At 34.3% G+C, this 24407-nt stretch overlaps 1 protein-coding gene across 10 annotated transcripts in view; it reads left to right on the top strand.

Moving 5' to 3' along the window:
* Window positions 1-20603, top strand: part of LOC114330686 (muscle-specific protein 300 kDa) — a 603413-nt gene extending 582810 nt beyond the window's left edge. For 9 of the 10 annotated variants that reach the window (XM_050652274.1, XM_050652275.1, XM_050652272.1 and 6 more), the window contains 7 exons: window positions 3931-4188; window positions 4250-7269; window positions 7356-7394; window positions 11456-11828; window positions 15807-16211; window positions 16524-16585; window positions 19436-20603. In XM_050652274.1, coding sequence (XP_050508231.1) covers window positions 3931-4188; window positions 4250-7269; window positions 7356-7394; window positions 11456-11828; window positions 15807-16211; window positions 16524-16585; window positions 19436-19667 — 4389 coding nt within the window. In that variant the 3' untranslated portion in view covers window positions 19668-20603. The remainder of the gene's footprint in view (window positions 1-3930; window positions 4189-4249; window positions 7270-7355; window positions 7395-11455; window positions 11829-15806; window positions 16212-16523; window positions 16586-19435) is intronic. The other variant, XM_050652270.1, reaches the window with a different exon arrangement.
* The last annotated feature ends 3804 nt before the right edge of the window (window positions 20604-24407 follow it).

The following is a 24407-nucleotide window of genomic DNA, read 5'->3' as shown; positions in this document are numbered from 1 at the left end:
GTAAAAAAATTAACCAACTTCTAAATGGTCTACTTTTTGTTCAGAAAGATTTTAAAAAATTTGAACTTTTTAAAAAACATTTACATTGCAAATTTATTATGCAAAATATATTAGGTCGATTTTAATGAAATTTGGTAGACCGTTTAAGTAAGCTATAAGAATTTTCTAAGCGAATTACTAAGGTTCTAAGTGCCACCAAAGTGGTTTAGAAACATTGAATAACAACAGGCGTATTTTGCCCACTTATTTTGTACTTATTGCTATATTGCAGAAAAGGTAATACCTTAAGACATTTTTGACCAGTTATATCATACAAAATTCAATTATCTTTATTTGATTTATCTACGACTTTGTTCCAAAACGAACCGTTTTAAAGTTATAAGCAAAGAAAGCAGAAAAAAATCGATGTTTTTCGAAATTTTTAAATATTTTAATTTTTTTATTAATGTTCCGGGCATATTTGAGAAGAAGCATAATAAGTCAATTATTATTGTTGAAGTTGCCACCTAACTTTATCTGCAAAAATCCGAATGCCACCTCTCACATCCAAAAATACACGTTTTTTTCAGATTAGTCCTGGTCTATAATTATATACTTTTTTTTACCTCACCATATAAACAAATATGTATATTATTTGTCTCACTGATATAATTATCAATCTCTATATTTCTCTCACTCTCTACTTCTATCTCTCTATGACGTTCATTCCGAAGATGAATGTTTCTTTCGTTTCGACAACATCAACGACTATCTTTCTTCTTCTTAGCAATTTTGTAGCTTTAGAAACTGCTGCACGAAATATTTCTGCGGATGAGCGGTCAAACTATCTCCTCAGGTATTTCAGGTGACGAGTTCTAGTGTCTTCGCTTTTATATAAATATTCGCTTTTTTCTTGTGAAACTTTGGGACTCACCCATTTCCTTACGCCCCCCTCAAATCGTCAGATTTTTTAAATATACACTGTTTTACATGTACATACTTCACTTACCTTATCTTAATCTGACGATTTCGAGTTTTTCTAAGGATAGATTTTTTTCGCCCCCCCCCCCCACCTAACGAACTCCCATGTATTAAGAGCCAATATATGGTAGAAGTACATTTAAAGGGTACAAGGTTTCTCCCATATGCTAATCTAGCGGGTTCGAGTAACTGCAAAAATCCCCGCTTTGGCTCCCCTACCATAACCTGTTTAAACTGTCACACCTTTCTTACAATGTGTTCTCCATTGTTTCGGAATTTCTCTTAAAATCGCCTCCTCTAACAACTCATTTTTCCTTTCTCTATAAGCAAATATGTATGTATTTCCTACATACATCTCGTACATAATGGGTGCCAAGGTTTTCACAATTTTTTCTGCAATATTTTCAAATTTCTGCTGCCCGTCTTCTTTATGCCCCAATTAATTTTACTCTTTGGGTGAGCATGGATTTAGTACCAAAATCTTCAATTGGCGAATATCTGCTACGTAAGCTTTTGTTTTTCTGCCAACTCTTACCTATATTTATTCTTTTTTTTCTTTCGAGAAGAAATTCGGCAAGATTCCCCCTTTTTGGGTAATTTATTTTCTAATATATTTTATTCAAAATCTAATATTTTATAGATATTATACCGTGATATCAACTTTGATATTTTCCGATTGTATAAAAATTAAGTTCATCAGATAAACTTTAAAGGAAAAAATATTATTATAAATAACTTAATTACTAATAGAACGAACATTTTTGCCAGATGTATTTTTCATCTACCAATAAAAACACGTATCAGAAGCTTACAGTTATACTATTGAAATGCACATTTTTTAAATCGATAACCGCAAATGAAAAGACTTGTCAGTACGTGAGATTTCACTGGAAAACTTTCTAAAGTTTTTAATTCGAAAGTTTTCCTTTTCACCTTTCTGACTGACATAAATCCTACAGAAAAATTGACGGCTGAAATTTTGTCGGAAAATTATAAGTTCTTCATCCAATTGTGTGTTAAACATTATTTTATTGGAATGTATTTACCTCTTTGTCTCAAATGCGTCGAAATGTAGGTATGTATTTCTATTTGTATTTTAAACAACCCTTGTGTTGCTTCGTTTAAGCTTCGAAGACTAGATTGTGTATGGATAATACGTGGAATGAGAACATATCCAAGCGTTTCTATGAGAGTAATTTTTGGTCTTCCATCACTGTACATTCCAATTTAGAGCGTGAAAATAAAGGCAATTGACAAATGAAGGAATCATTAGACGCAATTCTCTGTTCACCTTGGATTAAATTCAATATTGGGGCATATCCCAAGACGGCATTCTAAAGACATAGTTTTGAATGAATTTTCTACAAGGCAACGTTTGCAAAAACAAGTGGAAGAAAGACGCGTACATTATAAAACAGCAGAAGAAACTGAAATATACGTGTAGGGTCTAGATCTAAATATGCAGAAAGTACCAAAAATGCATCCGTCTCAAAACATAACAAACATGTAATCATTTGATGAGCAGAAATGAAGTTAGAGCAGGCTCTCAAACAACTAACAAACAAAAAAACCCAGGAATACATAGATGACATTCGAAATCTGGGTCTACAGAAGAATTATGTACATGTCTTGGACAGAGCAACCAAAATATCTATATCAAGGATACCTAAAGTTTTGTTTTGCGAAAAATCGCTGTTATGTAATTCCTCAAGTTCTTCGTTTATAACAATCTTATCGACATTCGGATCAACTGTTAATTCGTATTCTACGAGTCATAAATACATAAAAAAACTTGGGTAAGTCCATCTGAATAAACGAGGACGTTGTACCCCCTGGCGACTATAGTGCATTGTTGAGATTTCGGGCACAACTCTGCAGTTAGATTCATATACAAAAACGTTTTGGAACCGTTTTAATAGATTTCAGGGAAAGTATAATTGTGCAGACTCTTAAAAGTCTTGATAATTTGGAAATAGTGCCAAGACAAAGGGTCTGGATGGGATTCGGTAATTCGCTCCGTTTAATGGCAAATGAAAGTGATTAAATATAGCGTGACTGTATTCAAACGGAATTATTACGGATCCATTTGTGTTTCGATTTCCATCGAATTTAATTGAAATTTCACGTCGGCCAAGGTTAATAGGTTAAAGTCATAGTCATTTAAGATTTTTGAAGGAAACTCAAGTTGCACCATATGTTCCACGGCTCGCCTCGCCTACAAAAGTGAAATGAAAATAGATTTTTGAGTTTAATGCAGGTATTTCCGAATGTTTCTTTGCGAAGTTTCCAGTCCACATGAACTTAACACTTATTTACCAATACTAGCGTTATAGTATTTAAAATTTTACTTCTTTTAATTCGTTTGATCAAAAATAACTGCAACCAGTAAATTCCCCCACAATTAAAAAAATTGACGACTATAAAACACATATTTCTTTTTTCTTTTTCTAGAGATATTTTAGCTGCTTTTTGAGTTGTTAATCGTTTTTTTTTTATTGTAAATTCAGTCGAAAGTACTGTATGTTCTTTTTGTGGCGGCTGATGTAACACAGGCCCCAAGAATTATTATTGTCACGTCAGCAACTTCACGTGTACCACTTAAGCACCTTTACCATAGAACTGGGGTTACTTCTTTGTTTTCAACACTATTCCTGATGAACTGACGTCTCCACAACCCTTTATCTCTATAATCCGTCTATAATCTCTATGATCTTCCCGAACTAACACCTTGTTGTTCTTCTGCTAACGATATAATCAAGAATGTAGTCTTTAGAATCAACTGTAGTGATTTTACTATCCAGATTTCAGTTTTCTTCCTGATGCGAGATTTTTTAGCGTGACTTAAGTGTTTAAGGTCTGCTACAGACTATAGGACTTTGTTTCTCATCCTTTAAAACTATAATTCGTGTATTTCAATATTGTACAAACTTCTGCAATGTCGATACATATTTTAATAAATATTTTGTTTAGGTTTGTGAGGAAACCTTAGCTGCCCATACCAAGCGTCTAGCGAAACTTCAACAACTGGTGTCCGGTATAGCATCCGCAGTTGGACTCGATGCCAATGCACTTTTAGGTGGAGAGGTAGAAGCTCTAGGAAAACGCCTTGAAGATGTCAGGGAGTCGCTCACAGCCCTCGCAGACGTCGCAGAATCCAAAGCGAAGATCAAGAAAGATAACCAAAAGGAAATTAATGGAACCAAAGATTATTTGGATTCTGTTCAAAAGGTAGGTCATTCTTTATCATTTCGACAGTTAACTTTCATACTTTATTGTATATTTTTTATAGAGTATCACCAATATTGAAAAGAATGGTGCAGATTCGGACAATGAAGAAAAACTGTTGGTCTTGAGGGACCATCTACTAGCCCTCAGCAAAGCCGAAGGACAAATCCAGAAGCTCAAAGACAAAACAATTGAAATCTCCACCACAAAAACCGAAACATCAGTAATAGAAATTCTTGAATTATGGCAGCAAGTGTTCAGAGAAACCTTCCAACAATATCATCGTTTGAGTACCAGATTGGTTAAAAATGAAGACGGCGCAGCTGCTCTCAAATTATGGCAAGAATACCTAATGAATGTACAGCAGTTCTTGCAAGGAACTATTCCTGGAGATTACCACAGTCTGTCAGACCATCAACACCTTTGTCAAATACACCAGAATTTGCTAACGACTCAGCAAAATGTTCTACAACCTGCTGGTAAAGGTGATCAGTTAGCTAGTGGATTAGTTGAATCAAGTGTAATGGAACAATTCAATTCTCTAACGAATCTCCACAATGAGACGCTTTCTAGAATTTTAGATAGACACGCTGAAGTTCAGAATCGTTTGGATGCTTGGGAGAAATACAATGGCGACCAGAATAAGCTGCTGAATTGGCTTAAAGGTATTGAAAAAGAAAGGGAACGCATGCAGCTTAGATACATGCATATTAGACGAATTCCTAAACTACTTTCTAGAATACAGAACCTCTTGGACAAAGTTCCACAAGGCGAAGACCAAGCTGATGATTTGCAGCGGCAACAAAATCAGTTGTTGCAATTCTGCGATGATGCTTTAGCTACCTCGATTAGAATGGAACATGTTGCAATAAAACAACGTCTGTCCAATCTGCAAGCTGGCTTAGATACCTGGAAACAATTCTTAGATAGAATAACTATTTTAGTAAAAACATACGAAGACACTGTCTATAAGGTCCAGAAAGAGTTTGATGAAATACAAGAGATTGTAAATGAAACAGTATTGAACCAGCAAACTTCTCTGTCTGTAGTTAGTAACAAACTGGATATTCTACGTAATACCAAAGATCGTCTAACTGCTACTAGTAATATATTACAACAACTCAGCCAAATGCAAGAACAGCTGAAAGAGTGTCTCAGTCCTTCAGACATGAAAACTATTAACCAAAGAATGTGGTTATTGCGTCACCAACACGACGATTTGGAACATCAACTAGCTAATATTTGCCTTCAATTAGAAGAAAAACTTGGTATTAGGTCCACGTTCGAAGCCAGATATACCAAGTTCTCAACATGGGTTGATGACGTATTAAAACGACTAAACCACGAATATGACATGAACCAAACTCCTCTACCAGAACACAAACTACTAGTACCCAAAGAATTGTTGAGGAAAATAGACTCTGAACTTCAAGCTGAGATGGCTCTCAAAGAAAGAGAGTACAACTGGTTGGTGAAAACTGGTAAAGAGATATACGAATCGTGCGGTGAAGAGTATGCCGATGTTACAGCAAAACAGATCATTCAAACACGCACACAAGGAGTAGTGGATGACTGGAGTATGTTGGAGAAAATGGGCAAAACTATGTTCAACAGAATTAACAACTTGATGCAAACTATTTTACTACTGGAAGAAAAAATTGCTGAAATTAGAGCCTGGTTGACTCAGATTGAGATCCAGTTAGCGAAGCCACTGGTGTTCGAAGGTTGTACTCAAGAAGTTATAGACCGGAAGCTGCAAGAGCATGATAAACTGAAGAAGTCCATAGAAAACAAGAGCGGTAACATTAGCGAAGTAGTTAACCTGTGCACTATAGTGTTAACTGATCCAGATATAAACAAGGCTAATTTCCCTGAAGAAAATATCAATAATGCTGTAGAGAACATTGAAAAACGTTGGAAGATTGTTTGCGGTCAGTCTGCTGAAAGGAAACGGAAAATAAATCTCATCTGGAAACTGCTCCAAGAAGTTACTAAACTCAGTGAAAGAGACGAACGTTGGGTCTCCGATAAAGAGAAAGCTTTAAATAATTTAGATAAACCAACAAGTTCCTTAGGTAAAGACGATATCCAGAAACTCATCTACGAAGTTGAGAACGAAATTAAAGATATTGAATCTCACGAACCCGCATTCCAGATCCTAAGCCAAACATACTCCAAACTTAACACAGCGCCAGGTATAGAGCCGAAGAATATTCAAGAGCTAACATCCAGGACCAGAGTGATCATCGTAAGGTGGGAAAATCTATTGCCTAAAGCTAGAGGTATCCTAAACCAACTGCAAACTGAGCTAGCACCGTTTAGAGAATTTTCTGTAGCACACGAAGATGCTATAGTTGGTCTTACTAAACTAGACGCACAAGTAACAGAGTTGCAACACTTGCTTCCTGAAAAAGTATCGCCTCAAGAAAGGTTGAAGAAACTTGTCGAGATTGAAAAACAACTGACTCAACAGACACCCAATTTGGAAAATGCTGACAAACTTGGGTTGCAAATAATGAAGAAGAGTACGACAAAAGAGGTGGAGCTTATTCAAGAGATGATCGACGAATACCAGATTCTGTGTAGGAACTTGCATGAACGTATTACTTACATAAAGACTGAAATAGAAACAATAATTATAGAAAGTAGACCTCAAGAGGTAGATGAAAGTGTTCAAGTTGAAACACTCAAGTTTGAACGTGATTCTGCTGTACAAGTCAACACCTTACCACCACAATTACAGAAGATGACTTCTATAAGCGCAAAAGATGCATACTTAGTAGAGCTAGAAGCTGCTTTAGAAGAATGTAAAGCTAACTTAAGACAACTAGAGGAAAATGTCAATAAAGAGATACCTAAACAAGGATCTGCTGAACTGCCAACCAGTAGCAAGAAAATCGCCAAGATGTCGGCAAGTTGTTTAACCAGTACTGAATTGGTCAAACATCTTCATGACCTTCTGATCAACGAGTGCGAAGCTACTGAGATTGAAGCATATTCTGAAGAGGTCATCGAGCTTTTGGAACGGTTTAGGATTTTGCTGGTCAGGGCTAAAGACAAGGAACAAAAACTACGAGAACTTAGGTGAGTTTGTTTTTTGTTTGAGCCTCTTTAACTATCTTTTCTCTTTTTAATACTAACTCTAACTGGTTGTGGTTTTCTTTCTTTAGAACTGCTGCCTGCGATGCTTATAACCTGTTATGCACACAGTAAGTAATTGTATCTTAGACACAGCTAACTTTCTATAGCTCTTATATTAACTAAGTTTTTTTAACTGTGCTTAATAGACCAAGCAAATGAGCAAAAAAAGATTAAAAGATTGTTATCTAAAGTTTTATGATGGAAAGTGGTAGGTGGGGGTGTAATACACAAAATAAGCAAATTAAAAGTTCCGATGGTGATTTGGGAAGGGTTAATAAGTCGCCTGTTTCGAGCAGTGCTCTAGCTTCTCTGAATGTGGAAAATACATCATCTCATGCGTTATATAAAATTTTTGAAAGCATGCTATTTAATGGAGTAGAAAGGTAAAAAAAGTTGAGTAAATCCAGTAAAAACCCTCCGAGTAACCATTGAAACCATTTTAAGTATAAACGATGGCTGTATTTACTTATTTGCGGCCTGAATCTATTTTTTATATTACTTGAATATGAATTGGAAACGTATTGATTCAGATTGTATCAATCTCAAAAAATATTTGCAAAACACTTAAAAATCATGAAAAATATGTTTTTTGGGGATTTAAGGGTGTTTCGCCCAATGTTTGAATGTCCCAAAGGAATCAGTGACTTAAATTTATATATAATCTATAAAAACATCATCATTTGATCTATTTTAAAGTCTATAAAATTGGGAAAATCACCAAAAACCCATAAAAAACAATCTTTTGGGCTTATGAAATGGCGCATCCTACAGAAAAATCTGTAAGGTGCGCCGGAAATTAAAAAAAACTTTCTCCCAAATCACCCCCGGAACTTTTCAGCTGTCTATTTTATTTTCTGTATTATACCCCCACCTATCACTTTCTATCATAAAAATTTAGACAATATTTTTTTCTTTTTTAATTAAAATTGAGCTAATTTTCTTGGTCTATAGAGTGTTGTACACTTTCGTTGAGATCATGAGTAGTTTGAAATTTCCTGTTTGAGACTAACTAAGCCTGTACTGCGTTTATTCCCAAGATAAGCTCGAGGTGACAGTGTCAGGCGCCATGTCATTGATTAGAAATTAATTTAGAGATTATCTTTGGAATGAACGTAGTATTTGAATTATATTTATGAGGGCATGGTGAAAAGATCCTGACTTGACCCATAGATGGCACAACTAAACACGATATTACTGTCACATAATATGTGACATGTGACATAAATCATATAAGGAGTCTGCACATTCATTATCGACAGTACTAAAATGAAGAAGTTTTCTGTTATAGTCATATAAAAAGAGATGATGATAGAAAAAGATCTTTCGAAAGATGAAAACACAGCTGATAATCTACATCACAAAAAAGTATATTACAACTTTGGACAACATGTAGTGGGATTAAAGGCGGGATAAGATGGACAACTTTTCACCTTGTCCTCGTAACATTTGTAATTACACTGGTCAACATGGAAAAATGAACAGACACTCTGATGGGTGTTCTTAACTAATTTTGGGTCGCTGAACTCGAATATGACCTCCGTTTTTTTCCATCACCCTCCATTTTTCCGCTCCCCCCTATTCTTGCCAAAATAGTGGTGAAATAGGTAAATTTCGTTTAATTTGCTCATTTCGCCGCGATAAATGCCAACTTATAGATTAAAATTTCAGTAAAATAATGATTAAGATTATGCCCAACGATAAACATAACTGGGGATCCGAGGGGGCGAAAAAAGGGGAAGAAAGGGGTATTTTTCTGAAAAAAACGTAAAAAATCAGCATTTTTCAGTATTTTTTTTTTTGGAAAAAAAGCGACATTACAGGCCTTTTGCCATTTTTTACACCTTCCCACTACCCCTTTGCACCATCCTATCTCTCTTTTTCACCCCCCCCCCCCCCCTTCTTTCTTTTACACTACTTGAATTCGCAAGCAAGCACCTGTCAGTTGCAGTGAGCGTGTTGTTCGAGACAGACTGTCTCGAAGTTTTTAAAAGTGAGGTGTTTGCGTTTAGCACACGTGTTTTTTTTCTGTGCTTCAAGTACATTTCTTTGTAAAGTTTTTGGAGTTACAATGCCGCGTTTTTGTAAGAATGATGTGAATTCTTTCTGTTATATTTGTGGAGAAGTAACTTTTAAGAATCAAAGGAGACCTTTAAATAAGATGGTTCGAAAAGCTTATGAGCATTATTTCGGTTGCAAAGTCGGGGATCAAGACAAGCCATGGGCCCCAAAATTATGTTGCAATAGTTGTTACACTAATTTAAGTTCGTGGTTACGTGGGAAATCACGTCCGATGTCCTTCGCTGTATCAATGGTCTGGCGTGAGCCCACTTCTCATGCCGAGGACTGTTATTTTTGTATGACGAAAATATCTGGATTTTCGCGAAAATCGAAACGTACCATCACTTATCCGAATATCCCTTCGGCAATTAGACCCGTGGAACATAGTAATATGCTGCCTGTTCCCATACCACCCGTAAACTACACCCTAGATAATGAAGAATCAGCAACTGAACAGAATGCGTCACCACTGGAAGAGGAGACCTCACATGGGAGCCAAGATGGAGACTACACGCCTAACGGTTCGAACGAAACACAACTTTTTACTCAGCAGGAATTGAACGACTTAGTTCGCGATTTAGACCTGCCTAAAATAAAAGCTGAGCTTCTTGGTTCACGACTTCAGCAGAAAAATCTCCTGCAGAAAGATGTCAATATTACGTTTTTCAGAAAAAGAAATTCCGCCTTCATTTCCTTTTTCTCGCGAGATGATGATGATGAAGATTTAATTAGCTGTAACAACATTGCAGGACTAATGACTGAGCTAAAAATACCATACGTATCTGAAAACTGGAGACTTTTCAGTGATTCCTCAAAAACTAGTTTAAAAGCGGTTTTACTTAATAATGGAAATGATCTACTATCGGTCCCTGTTGCCTATGCAACCAGTATGAAGGAAACATATGACAATCTAAGAAAAATTTTGGAAAAAATTAGTTACGATCATCATCAATGGAATGTTTGTGCTGACCTCAAAGTAGTGGCAATATTAACTGGATTGCAAGCTGGATACACTAAATTTTGTTGCTTTCTTTGTGAATGGGACAGCCGTGCTAAAGATCAACATTATGTGCGAAAAGACTGGCCCTTGCGAGTGAATGATATTCCCGGTTGTAAAAACATCGCTTTTGGTGCCTTAGTAGACAAAAAAAAATCATTATACCTCCACTTCACATTAAGCTGGGTCTTTTTAAACAATTCGTTAAGGCTCTAAATAGGGATGGTAAAGGATTCTTATACCTGAAGCAAAAATTTCCGCATATAAGTGATGCCAAAATCAAAGAAGGCGTATTTGTGGTACCCCAGATTAAACAGTTATTTGATGACGATGCTTTCTCCAACAGTTTGTCAAGAAAAGAGAAAAGAGCCTGGGAATCTTTTGTTTTTGTTTGTCGCAATTTTCTTGGAAACAAAAGGTCAGATGACTATCAACAACGAATTGATGAGCTACTTAAATCTTACAAGGCTTTAGGTTGCAATATGTCATTGAAAGTCCATTTTCTCCACTCCCACCTGAGTTTTTTCCCGGAAAATTGTGGAGCCGTTTCGGACGAGCATGGTGAAAGATTTCATCAGCAGATTGCCCAAATGGAGAAGAGATACGCTGGAAAATGGAACCCTACTATGTTGGCGGACTACTGTTGGACTCAAATTCGAGAAACACCGGAGGACGCTTACAAAAGGAGAAAAATTTCCAAGTAGATGCAGGTATGTTTTTTTTCAGACTTTTTGATTGCTTAGCCTTATGATTAATTTCAATACTTTTTCTCCCCCTCCACCTTGTCTAATCATATTTTTGTCATAATTCTCAGATACAATCAAAACCACATAAGAGTTTGTTTCAAATAAATAGGTAACTTCACTTAAGCGAAATTTACCTATTTCACCACTATTTTGGCAAGAATAGGGGGCAGCGGAAAAATGGAGGGTGATGGAAAAAAACGGAGGTCATATTCGAGTTCAGCGACCCAAAATTAGTAAAGAACACCCATCAGAGTGTCTGTTCATTTTTTTTTCAATTTTTTTTGTTGGCCAGTGTTATTCCTTGTTCTAATTGTTTATCTTTATACAGCGAGGCCGGTCGCATTCTATGTCCACTCTGCACGAAACGCAACTGGGCCCAACTAGACAACGACCTCTGGAGACTAGAAAAATGGTTACAAGTCGCCGAAGGTACCCAGAAAACTCAAAAGAACCCGCCGTCTAACATAGAATACCTCGAAGACGTGATCCAAGACCACCGAGAGTTCCTTCTTGACCTGGACAGCCACAAGAGCATCGTGAGGTCCTTGAACATCGTAGGAACTCACTTGGCCGATCACAGTGAAGATACCAGCAAAGCTGATGAGTTAAGGGTGAGGTTGGAGACTGATAATAGAAGATGGGACGTGATTTGCCATCATGCCACTGCGTGGCAAGTGCAACTGCAAAGAGCATTAATGAATGTAAGTATATTTTTAAAATTGTTTTTCTTCTTCTTAGTCCCCAGGCAACCAAACGACGTTTTTATAACGTAGATAACACGTCATAAAAATGACCAATTGACGTGTTTCTATGACGTAGTACCGATGTTGAAAATCACGTGTATTTGTCTCATCGATTTGACGTCATAATTGTGACGATTTTAAAACGTCTAAAAGGTGACGACTTTTATACGTCGGTAAAATCACGTCTTTAATACTTTCAAAAAGTGACCTCTTTCAGATGTTTTAAAATAGGTAGCATAAATAATAGGTAACATGAAACCTATAGGTCTAAGTCCCATGTGTCGATGAAGATATACTACCATTAGTTTAAGATCGCTTGTGCATTAGAAACAATCTAACATTGATTCTGCATGATTGTACCAGCCTTCGCATTATAGAATTTTCACTATTTATATAAGTGTACCTACTTACTGTATCAAAACTGAAAAAACATACAAACTAATAAATATTTTATTAACAAATTACTCGATAACACATAATTAGTTCATTAACAGAAAATAAACATAACCTCAAATAGTTGTCAAGAAGAATACTGCATTAAACTAACTCACTGAGCAAAAACGAATACAAATCTCTTAATTAACACGTTTCTTCAACTAAATATCTAAATGAAAAGTCTTATTTTATCACACAAAACACAAACCACGTAAACAATAAATGAGAAATTTCTTATGAAAATTATTTAACTAAATTGTTTGGAGTAATACTCCTCCCAATTTTGTGACGTCAGACTTAAACTGTCTGAAATGAAAACGTTTTTTAAACGTTATTTTAACGTCATTAATCTTACGTATTTAAAATCACCTACAAAAGATGTCTATATGACGTAATTTTCAAACACGTGTATATATTCAACCAAAACTGACGTTTCCTCGACGTTATATGACGTCAGTTGGTTGCCTGGGTCGTTCTCCCGATGAGGACATCTTGACACCTTGAATTTTCAATGATCCTCTTAAACTATCTGCATCTTTCCGTGTCCTCTGCAACTATGAAGCAAATGTTTAGTGGAGCTCCGACCACTTTTGTAATGTGGTCCACATAGCTTGTTGCTGATCTTCCACCAGGCTCTCGCTCCTTGTACCACCCCTTGCAATATCAGCTTCTTCAGACCGGCTCTACGCACCACATGACCAAAATAAGCGGTGATTTTTTCGGCCACAATGTCTTGAAGCCTACTTGTAATCTGCAGTTGTCTAAGAATAGACTCGTTGGTTCTTCTTGCGATCCAGGGTATTCGCAAGATTCTTCGGCAGCAAAACATTTCAAACGCGTCTCTAGTGCGTTTATCAATTTCCTTCAAGCTGTAACCACTTATGATTGTATTGACGTTTTACTGACAACCATCACCTTTGTCTTTGTAGTGTTTGTCCAGTCCATATTCATCGCTTTGTGGTAATCCTACTAATCAGATGTTGAAGTTCTTCGTAACTATTTGCCATTAACACCGTGTCATCCGCGTACCTCAAGTTATCAATATTGACGCCATTAATTTTGATACCACATTGAATACTATCCAATACTTTATTGAAATCGAACTCCGAATAGATATTAAATATTATTGGGGACAAAATTTAGCCATGTCATACTCCTCTTCGTATTTGAAGCTCTTCAGAATCACCCCTGCCAATGCTGATGTTTGCACTTTGATGCTAGTAAAGGTTTTTAATGATACGTCTTTATCATCAATACTAAATATTGGGGATCATTTCAGTATGATTTACTCGTTCTGAAAGTAAGTCTTTCTGAAAGTAAATAAAACACGTATAAACTGGATCACCGACGTCTTTGCATCTCTGTATCATAACATGAATGCTAAATACTGCTTCTATCGTTCCAAAGTTAACCCAAACTGTGTACTACTAAGTTGTTTTTTCTATTTTTTGTGGTATATAGACCAGTAAGGATCTGTGAAAAAACGTCTATTTTTGGATGTGAGAGGTAGCATTCGGATTTTTGCAGATAAAGTTAGGTGACACCTTCAGTAATAATAATTGACTTATGCTCTTTCTCAAATATGCCCGGAACTCTAATAAAAAAATTAAAATATTTAAAAATTTCGAAAAACGTCAATGTTTTTCTGCTTTCTTTGCTTATAACTTTAAAACGATTCGTTTTGGAACAAAGTCGTAGAGAAATAAAATAAAGATAATTGAATTTTGTATGATATACGACTGGTCAAAAATGTCTTAACCTATTACCTTTTCTGCAATATAGCAATAAATACAAAATAAGTGCCACTTTGGTGGCACTTAGAACCTTAGTAATTCGCTTAGGAAATTTGTTGTAACATACTTAAACCGTCTACCAAATTTTATTAAAATCGACCTAATAGATTTTGCATAATAAATTTGCAATCTAAATGTTTTTAAAAAAGTTCAAATTTTTTAAAATCTTTCTGAGTAGACCATTTAGAAGTTGTTTAATTTTACCTGTAAAGAGGTACTCTACCTAGCACCGGTTACACTTTACAGAATTAAAATAGGATTATTTAAGGGGCCTCAGCAATGTTTTAAACTTATAAACAATTTTTTGGCTTATAAACAAATAGCTTTGTTTAATAATAAAAAAATTAATTTTTAGCAATGCAAATAATTAAAACCGGTATAATTTGACATAAACTTTCAAATGCTGTCAGCAGAATTGCTATTTTATTTTTTAATCAAAAGTTATTCGCGTTCAAAAATTGCAATTTTTCGAATTTTTGAAAGTTCTACTGCGTTTATCTCGAAAACTATGCATCCTACGAAAAAACTTGTAAGAACATTTTTTGCTTAGAATTACCCAAGAAATACAAAAAAATGTTTTCTTTGCGAAAAATCGATGTTATGTAATTCCTCAAGTTCTTTGTTTATAACAAACTTATCGACATCCGGATCAACTGTTACCCAAAAAAATCGTGTTCTACGGGTCAAAAAATACATAGAAATCTTGGGTAAGTCCATCTAAATAAACGAGCCCGTAGCACCCCTCCTGGCCACAGGACTAATTTGTTTATAAGCCAAAAAATTGTTTATAACTTTAAAACATTGCTGAGGCTGCTTAAACAATCCGATTTCAATTCTGCAAAGTGCATTAGATAGGTGGAGTGCTTCTTTATATGTAAAAAAATTGACAACTCTTTGTATGTTCTAGTTTTTGTTGTGCAAGATTTTACAAAATTTAAATTTTTTAGAAAAAGTTTAGATTGCAAAATTATTATTCAAAATCTAGTAAGTCAATTTTAATGAAATTTGGTGTACGGTTTTAGCACATTACAAAAATTTTCTACGCGAATTAGGAAGGTTCCAAGTCTAACCTAAGTGATGGAAAAATCATTGAATAAGGACAGGCTTGTTTTGCCCCCTTATTTTATATTTATTGCTATTTTGCAGCAAGGGTGATAAACTAAGACATTTTTAACCAATCGCTTCTGATATAAAATTTAATTATCTTTGTTTTATTCTTATACGACTTTGTTCCAAAGTGAATCGTTTTAAAGTTATAAGCAAAAAAAGTAGAAAAAAAAACGAAATTTTTTGAAATTTTTAAATATTTTATTTTTTTTATTAATGTTCCGGGCATATTTGAGAAGGAGCATAAATCAATTATTATTAACGAAGTTATCACCTAACTTTATCCGCAAAAATCTGAATGCCACCTCTCACATCCACCTAAAAACAGATCATTACTGGTCTAACATCCCTTTGGTACATCCCCCATATCCTAGATAATTTACTTTCACTGCAGCTCAAGGGCGCCATCCGCTCTGTCTGTTGATCCACGGTGGTATTTTATTTCCCCCTACCTGCCCGCCGAAGCTGGTGAGGGTATTTCCCTATCTATACGCCACCTGAGGACTCGCTCCTCTAGGCGTTACAGACTCCCTCAAGAGTTATAAGTACATGATACGTTAAATTTAAAATTATATATTAAGCAATGATATTTTGTTTTTAGAACCAACAATTCCACAGTATCATCTCAGAACTCTGTATTTGGCTGGAGAAAAACGAGAAGAAGATCCGTGCCTCAGAACCGGTGGATCTGACAGCGCCACACGACATCATAGAAGCCAAATACCAACGCTTCCTAGACCTTCGCGTGGAGCTAGAACGATGCGAACCCAGAGTTCTTAGCCTCCAAGAAGCAGCCAACCAGCTGTTCAGAGAAGAAGCTCCAGAAGGTTCCAGCACCATCTACAGGAGACTGACAGAGCTGCGTCTGAAACTCCAGTCATTGATCAAACTTACAGGGGTGTATACTCTTAAGTTAGGCGCTGTATTAGGAAGGGATCCCAACGCGATAGGTTACTCGGCTTCTGCTTCTACCTCTGGTTTACCGTTACAATCCCTCAGCTATGACGTAAGTTTAATGGAACGTTGTACTATTTTATAAAACTTGTAGCTCTGTTTAGTAAAAAACATTGTTTGTTGTAGTAAGTAATCAATAAGTTAATTTGTGCCATGTTAAAATAATTATTGTTATTAATTTTTTTCTTGCGAAGGTCCACCTTTACACTTTAAACAAATTATTTAAACAAAGGAGGGACTTTCGTTGGAGATAGAGTAGATTTTAAATGTGGTTATTATTTTTTTGAGTAGCACTATTAGTTTTAATTGTTTAGAGTAACAATTATAAAGCACTGTTTCATTTTTTCCTTTGCGTTTTGGACAGCTTTTGGACCATCCCAGTCAAGATCGACCCGACGCCTCGTCAGCAGATGCAGCCGCCTACAAGTAAATATTTTTTTATTTTTGTATTTCTTACGTTGGTAATTGGATTTTTACAGTAAGATTGCCAATTTAAAATCAAAGTGTTGCAATGATTTTAACGCTTAATTTATTTAGTTTTTATTTTAATTTATTTACACTGGTTTTTAATTTTTTTATACTAAACACTATTTTCTCAAACAATTTATACAGTATGTCCCTGTAAGTTGTATCCATATGGAAAACTTCTTTATTATTAATTTTACGAAGAAAAGTTATTCTTCATAAAAAGCTCTGCGTGGTCCAAAACCTAAGATTTGACCATCAAATATCAAATTTTTTAAAAATTATACGAGGTATGTTAAAAAGTTTGGATTTCATTCAAGAGTAAAGTAGCTTTATTTTTCACAATATTGAAAATGGCTCTTATGAAAAGTTGTTTGGAATTAAAAACTATATTCTAGTATGCAACTATGTACATCCTTCTAATTGAAATTTTTTTTTTTTTTGAAAAATTATGGATATAACTAACATTATTTTCAGTTATTTCAATTCAGATAACTCTTTTATTATTAATTTTACGAAAAAAGTGATTCTTAATAAAAAGTTCTGCATGGTCTAAAATCTAAAACCTAAAATATATCCATCTTATGTCAAATTTTATCAATTTTATACGAGGTATGTCAAAAAATATGAATTTCGCTCAAGAGTATGTAAAATATGTTCATTTTTCACAATATCGAAAATTATTATGAAAAGTTATTTAGAATTAAAAAACTATGTTTCAGTATGTAATTACATCCTTCTAATTGATGAACTATAGGTACCTTATTTTTGAATTCTGAACTATAAAAGTATGTACTTTACTTTTGATCTAAATTTATCTTTTTTGACATACCTCGTATGAAATTGATAAAATTTTATATAAGATGGTTGTATTTTAGGTTTTAGACCATCCAGAACTTTTTATTAAGAATCACTTTTTTTCGTAAAACTAATAATAAAAGAGTAAAAGAATTATCAGAATTAAAATAACTGAAAATAATGTTAGTTATCCATAATTTTTCAATTTTTTTTCAATTAGAAGGATGTAATTGCATACTAGCATACAGTTTTTAATTACAAACAACTTTTCATAATAGCAATTTTCAATATTGTGAAAAATAAAGCTACTTTACTCTTGAGTGAAATTCAAACTTTTTGGCATACCTCGTATAACATTCATAAAATTTGATATCTGCTGGTTGAATCTTGGGTTTTAGACCATGCAGAGCTTTTTATAAAGAATAACTTTTTTTCGTCAAATTAATAATAAAAAATTTTTCCATATGGATACAACTTACAGGGACATACTGTATAATATAAAGTTTATTTTATTTTAAAATCTAAATTTGTTCACTTTAATATTTTATTTCCCGTTAGCTGGTCATGTCTTCTTTTACTAGAAATGCGACACCTTTTCGTGACGAAACTTTGAAGTACCATGAAACACCCCAGAATATCAATACTGTTAAAAATATTCTTCTGATTACTGTAAAAATCCATTTACCTACTAGCTTATTATTTGCATGAAATCTTTCATTTTACACATCACAACAGCATATCTTTTATATTTAATAAAACATCTGCTATCATTCATTTCTACAACTAGGTACAGTTTTGAGGAATGATCTGCTTATGAACTCAGAAAATCCGCTCATAAATACCATAAAGAGGAAAAAACAGAATACTTCGGCCATATAATTACAGGACCTAAATACCATTTACTTCGCTTTATAATACAAGGAAAAGTGGAGGGAAATATATACATTGGTCGGAACAAACTCATGGCTGCGTAATATTAGACAATGGTGTGGTTCTACAGTAGAAGAATTATTTCGCCCAGCAATCGAGAGAGGTGTTAGGAAATTGTAAACATGATGACGGACATGTGACCAAAGAAGAAATGCCGTTTAAAATGTTTAATAAAGAATAAATATTAAGACAATGATGTCAATAACAGTGTTAAAAATAATTTTTTGGTGTTGACTAGCTAACTTTTCATATTTATTGGTACAGCATCTTACACTCAACTGAAATTACACGATTCATACGAAGTATCTATGAACGTATTGTCTAACATTAAGAAATGCATTATACATATTCCTTATCTAAAAGGAACATTGTAATAAAACATACCCCTGTACGGCGCCTATTGAGGTGTGCTGTGATCTGGTATCTACACGCTGTGAGTTTGCGAAATGTAAGTGGCTGGCCCTAATGGGTGTTATCGGGGATGTGGTTATATTATTTATGCAGATGGAGATAAAATACAATAACAGTATCTCTTAGGCAGCTTAAGAATTTTGTCGGGAATACACATGTTCTTATCCATAGTCAGAGTTTTCCCGTAGAAACCCCAAAAATACCGAGATTAATATCATGCTATATAATATTTAGGCCCCACGTTGGGCGCCAAATATATAGAACATAAGATAAATTCAGTGGCTTGGTTCTAAAAGGGCCAATGTCAACATTTCACTTTTTTGCACAGCTTTATTTACAATTTAATATTTACAAATCAAAACGCAAAAAATTGACATTGACAATTTTAACACAAAGCCACAATATGTAACTTTGTGTTAAAATGGCCAATGTCAATTTTTTGCGTTTTGTTTTGTCAATATTAAATTGTAAATAAAGCTGTACAAAAAAGTGAAATTTTGACATTGGCCCTTTTAGAACCAAGCCACAGAATTAATGTCATGCTATAGCATTTAGATTTAAAAAATTATCAACTAACAGCTTCTACATATTACTAATACTTACTAAACCTTCACTTTAGCAATTTTTCCACTGTGGACGGTTGGTTAGACAAAATTATATTTTCTGTTGCAGTGGTTCCGATGATGAATCCGAAATAAACACTTCAGTCTTGCGACGAGGATGCCGATTCTTGGGTAGAGTTGTACGAGCATCCGTACCCATACAAGCAGTAATGCTCTTGATGCTGGGCGCTGCATCTTTAGTTCCTTTCTCAGAAGATGACTATGCGTGTTCACTCGTAAACTCCATAGCAAACAGCCTAACGCCCACCCTGAGGTACGACAATGGTCCACCGCCGATTTAGACGTGTAACACAGCTCGAAGTTATCAAAAATCAGTAGTTTTGGACTTCCTTTTTAATGTCCTAATGGTCTGTGATAAATTGGTTGAAAAGGTAGCGACGAATTCGAGAAAACGTAACTGCTAAGGGAGAATAAAACTACTGATTGAAGCTGTGCGTTACGAAATCCATTCCAATGATTTAATTGAAGATTTTAACACACCAATCACTCGTGTTTTAGAATCTTTAAAACCGTTTTTTATATTTGTTTTATATTTGAACATATATTTGTAAATATGTGACTTATCTCTGAAACCGTCGATTAAACACGATTTTGACAATTTTGTAATATTCTATAAATAATTAGGATTAGTTTTTTTGTATCGTTATCAAAAGGAACATTTCACTATATATCTGTATATTGGGGAAACTTGCACAAAATGTGTGAACAGAATTAATATATTTTATATGTTGTTTTTTTTTTTAATTTTAATGTTGGTTGTGAAAATTAAAGGTTGTAACTTAAAAGGAGTGGAACACTTTTGGTTACATATCTCTTAATTTTATTGTGATGATTGTCTTGATGAGTCTGTGAGAACTTAGAAGATCTCTCCACTTTTAAGTTTTTCGAAAAATATAGAATACTCAGTGCAATTCGTCTCTCCAAATTGCACACAAACAATATTTTGGCTCAATCAAGATGGCGAAAATGCCTTGAAATTTGTTTTTATTTAATAATTTTTATTGCGCTTTTGCCTAATTTAATTTTTTGACTACATGCTGTAATTTTATTAACTAAGGTAAACATTGCTTTCAATTGTATTGATGCTTTAAGATGTGTTTAGAAAACCCGTATATTAAAAAATAGGATTGTTTTTGCTATAAACATTTATATATTTATTTGGCATCTCAGTATAATATATCTACAATGTTCAGTTAAAAATAAAATTTAAAATAATATTTGGATTTTTATTATCGTTAACCCCTTTTCCTTAGTCCTTATCGAAAAAACCTATATAGTGTACCTAAACAACCCAATAGAACAGAGCAACAGAACATTTTACATTTGAAAAAGATACCAAGATATCAAGTGGATAGAGCCAACAGAGTCGCAGGTTGCTTGAATGAAAAAAAAAAAACCTTGTATCGACTTCTGAAGATTCCGTTTTCCCTCACAGGTCCTAGTATTCTCCTCAGTACTTTCCTTTTGAATGGGCCTTCCTCTACTTCGTTTATATTCCCACGGTCTCCAATTTATAAGAATTTTGTTCCATCGGTCTTCTTTTTGTCATATATTAGGCCTATTCGCGCTGCATGCCCTGAACGTATCCCGAACTTACCCAGAGGAAGTTCGCCAGCGCATTAGGTTTTCGGTGGGAAATATTCGACCTTATTGAACGTCCAATTTTGTAATGCGCAGGCCTTCTCCCTCTGAGTACGTTCGGGGTATACAGCGCGAATAGACTCATTATTTCCGACAAATCTCCATTTCAATTTTGCAATTTCTTGTCTAACATCCCTAACTTTGGTTTTCTCTCTTATCCACTCGTTTCTCTTTTTATCCATTAGTCTTATGTGCAACATTTGCCTTTCCATTGCTCTTTGCCTTTTTATGATTTTGTCCATGTTTGCTTTTGTAAACGTCCACGTTTGGGAACCATAAGTGAGAACAGGGAGTACGCATTGATTGTATACCTTGGTCTTAAGATGTTGTGGATATCTTTTGTTTTTAAGGATGTAGCTTAGTTTTCCAAATATCACCCATGCCAGTCTAACGCGTCTATTGATATCTGCTGTTTGGTTTTCCTTGTTATTTTATAATTTGACCCAGATATATAAAATCGTGAACTTGTTCTACACTCTGGACCAGAATTAACCGGCCACCTTAAAAATGGGTCATTTTTGATGTTTTATATCTCCTAAACCTTTTGTCCGATTTAAGTGATTTTTTTAATATGTTATAGCCTTATTCCTTGACAATATCGTTATAATAATATTGTTGCTAAACAGGTAAATTTTCATTGTATACCGGGTGTACAAATCAAACTGTGTTTTTTTCTTAAAGTTTGCATCACCCTGTGGAAAATTCTAGCATTTGTAGAATACTGAAATTAAAACCTAACTATAGCCTCATGCTTTCTCAACATTTTGTTGTTTGATTGATTCGCTTATGTTGGATAATAAAAAAGTTAGGTGCTATAACAACTAGACATGTTTTTTATCAATACAGGGTCTTTTTAAAAAATTTTGGCAAAGTTTAAGGGGTAATTCTGCATGAAAAAATAATGACAGTTTTCTTTATAAACACATGTCCGCAAATGCGTCGTTTCCGAGATATGGGGTGTTGAAATTTTTCTGACAAACTGACGATTTATTTATTACTTTCAAACCGGTTGAGACATGCACATAAAATTTGGTGGGTTTTAATACGTAGGATTACACATTTTTTGGCATGCAATTAAGCATTTAATATTCACCATTGGCGCGCATACGAGTAATATGATGGCTCATATTACCCGTATGCGCGCCAATAGTGAATATTATATTCGTATTTGTATGTCAAAAAATATGCAATAACTACGTCGTAAAACCCACCAAATTGCATTTGCATGTCTCAACCGGTTTTAAATCAATAAATAAATTAAATATAAAGGAAAAGATTCCTCTCATTGGCTGTATACCATAATAAAAAACTTACTAAGGAAGTAAAACTCCACTTGTAGGTAGATGGTAAATTTATATACCATCTACCTACAAGTGAAGTTTTACTTCCTTAGTAAGCAATAAATAAATCGTCAGTTTGTCAGAAAAATTTCAACACCCCCTATCTCGGAAACGAAGCATTTGCGGACATAAGTTTATAAAGCAAACTGTCATTATTTTTCATGCAGAATTACTCCTTAAACTTTGCCAAAAATTTTTTAAAAACACCCTCTATTGATAAAAACATGTTTAGTTGTTAAAGCACCTAACTTTTTTATTATCCAACATAAGCGAATCAATCAAACAACAAAATGTTGAGAAAGCATGAGGCTATAGTTATGTTTTAATTTGAGTATTTTTCAAATGCTAGAATATTCCACAGGGTGATGCAAACTTTAAGAAAAAAACACAGTTTGATTCGTACACCCGGTATATAATGAAAATTTATCTGTTTAGCAACAATATTATTATACCCATATTGCCAAGGAATAAGGCTATAACATACTAAAAAAATCACTTAAATCGGACAACAGGTTTAGGAGATATAAGACATCAAAAATTACCCATTTTTAAGATGGCCTGTTAATTTTGGTCCAGAGTGTATTTCATTTTGTCCGATCCTCATCGTGATGTCCTCATCTGTATTTCTTATGATTTTGGTCTTGCTGTAATTCATATCAAGGCCTTTCCAGCTTCTATGTCCAGTTCTTTCATCATTTCAAACAATTTTTATTTTATTTTTTTTTTTTTTTTTTTTCGTTATCAATATGATGTCATCAGCGTACCTTAGGTCGTTCTAGCGTTGTCCACAAATTTTTATACCATTTTCTTCCCATTTTAATCTTTTAAAAATATCTTCCAGAGCCTGATTGAAGAGTTTCGGTGATATTGTGTCACCCTTTCTCACGCCTCTATTTATTTGTATTGAATGTGTTCCTTCATATACATATATACATTAATTGTTGCTTTGGCTTCCTTATATAAATATATTTGCTATATAGGTCTGTACCTATATCTGTGGTCAATTCTGCTGTTATTCAAAGAACTTTTCACCGCCCAATGTTGACACTGTCGAAAGCCTTTTCGAAATCTATGAACGCTATATAGAGGAATGTGGTATTCATTTGCTCGTTCTATAAGGATTTTCATACTTAATAAATGGTCACTTGTGCTAATGAGACAATAGGGAATGAAACAATATGGAGAAATAAAGATATAGGAAAAGAAATAAAAGGCAGAATTTACAAAACAGTCATCAGAGAGGACAAAAGAATGCTAGAAACAGCAAAAATTGATAGTAAAACACTATGTCACAGAGTAGTTAGAAGTACGGAGATGCAAGGTAAAGAACATTAATAGTAATAACCCACATAACAATTTCATAATTGTGAGATTATAAATAAAGGCAACATAAACATAAAACATGATCAACCAATGGGATATTGTAATGAAAAAATTCAAGATAGACCAGGTAATGTTAAGACCAAAAATTTCGAAAGAAAGTCCTCTTCTAGGAAGAAAGATACTGACCTCCAAAATATGCTTAAAGGAAAATCAGTATGTTAGTCCATGTGGTCAGACCGCTCCCGTCTGGAAAAATTTCTGATTCGGTTTCTTTGTGGATTCCTATTTAAAAATGTCCCCTTTTTTTCGAGCAGAAATTGTTTAAACAATTTTTTTAAACAAATACAAAAGATCACGTTTTTTGCTCTGCAACATGTATTTTTAGATTTTTTGGGTCATTTTAAACAAGAAAGCTATCTTGTAATTTTTCTTAAAAATTGATAGTTTTCGAGTTATAGGCGATTTAAAATCTGAAAAATGCGAAAATACGCATTTTCGAGGCTTAAAAACTCATATTTAAATTAGTATTTTTGAGGTTTCCAGATACTTAAATTAAATATTAAACATTCAGCTTCAAAATTCTGAAGAGTGACCGCGTCTAACCTTAATATATACCGTTGTTTATTAATTGTTAAATATGCGTGTTCCGATTTTTTTGCCGGTGCGGCGAGCTCTATTTCAAAAATCTCCTATTTTCCTCCGAATTTTTTTTTCTAG

The sequence above is a fragment of the Diabrotica virgifera genome, chromosome 5 (genome assembly GCF_917563875.1).
Source record: "Diabrotica virgifera virgifera chromosome 5, PGI_DIABVI_V3a".
In the NCBI taxonomy this organism is placed as follows: Eukaryota; Metazoa; Arthropoda; class Insecta; order Coleoptera; family Chrysomelidae; genus Diabrotica; species Diabrotica virgifera.
Note: the sequence above shows the minus strand (reverse complement) of the source record. Positions and strands in the feature narration are given on the sequence as shown.